The sequence below is a fragment of the Calidris pugnax genome, unplaced genomic scaffold (genome assembly GCF_001431845.1).
Source record: "Calidris pugnax isolate Ruff unplaced genomic scaffold, ASM143184v1 scaffold1441, whole genome shotgun sequence".
Lineage (NCBI taxonomy): Eukaryota > Metazoa > Chordata > Aves > Charadriiformes > Scolopacidae > Calidris > Calidris pugnax.
The window spans coordinates 28,032-28,481 of NW_015091955.1; the positions used below are offsets into that span (position 1 = coordinate 28,032).

Genomic DNA, 450 nt, shown 5'->3' on the forward strand with positions numbered 1-450 from the left:
TTGACCCCCCGGATGCGGAACTCGGCCAGGGCCCGGCTCATCTTGGCGGCCGCCGCGGGTTGGTCGGGGCCGTGGGCCACCACTTTCACCAGGAGCGAGTCGTAGTGGGGGGAGATGAGGGCCCCCTGAAAGGCCGAGGCCCCGTCCAGCCGGATCCCCATCCCCTCGCCGCTGCGGAACACCTGCCGGCACCCACACACCCTATAGACGGCCCTATAGGCACCCCCGGGCCCTATAGACAGCCCTATAGGCACCCCCGCACCCTATAGGGTCCTTGGAGCCCCTAGAGAGCCTCTTCGGGGCATCCCCCCACCCCACAGAGGCTCCAGTGGGGACCCATCCACCCCACAGAGACCCTATAGAGCCTCCTATAGGCATGCCCAAACCCTATAGAGAGCTCTATAGGCACCACTGGGCCCTATAGGGTCCTTGGAGCCCCTAGAGAGCCTC

At 66.2% G+C, this 450-nt stretch overlaps 1 protein-coding gene across 1 annotated transcript in view; it reads right to left on the bottom strand.

The window, feature by feature from the left end:
* Positions 1-182, bottom strand: part of PC (pyruvate carboxylase) — a gene marked incomplete at both ends in the record, with an annotated part of 28,210 nt that extends 28,028 nt beyond the window's left edge. Inside the window, 1 exon segment of the mRNA XM_014962168.1 lies at positions 6-182. Within this exon segment, the coding sequence (XP_014817654.1) occupies positions 6-182 (177 nt within the window).
* Between the last annotated feature and the right edge of the window lie 268 nt (positions 183-450).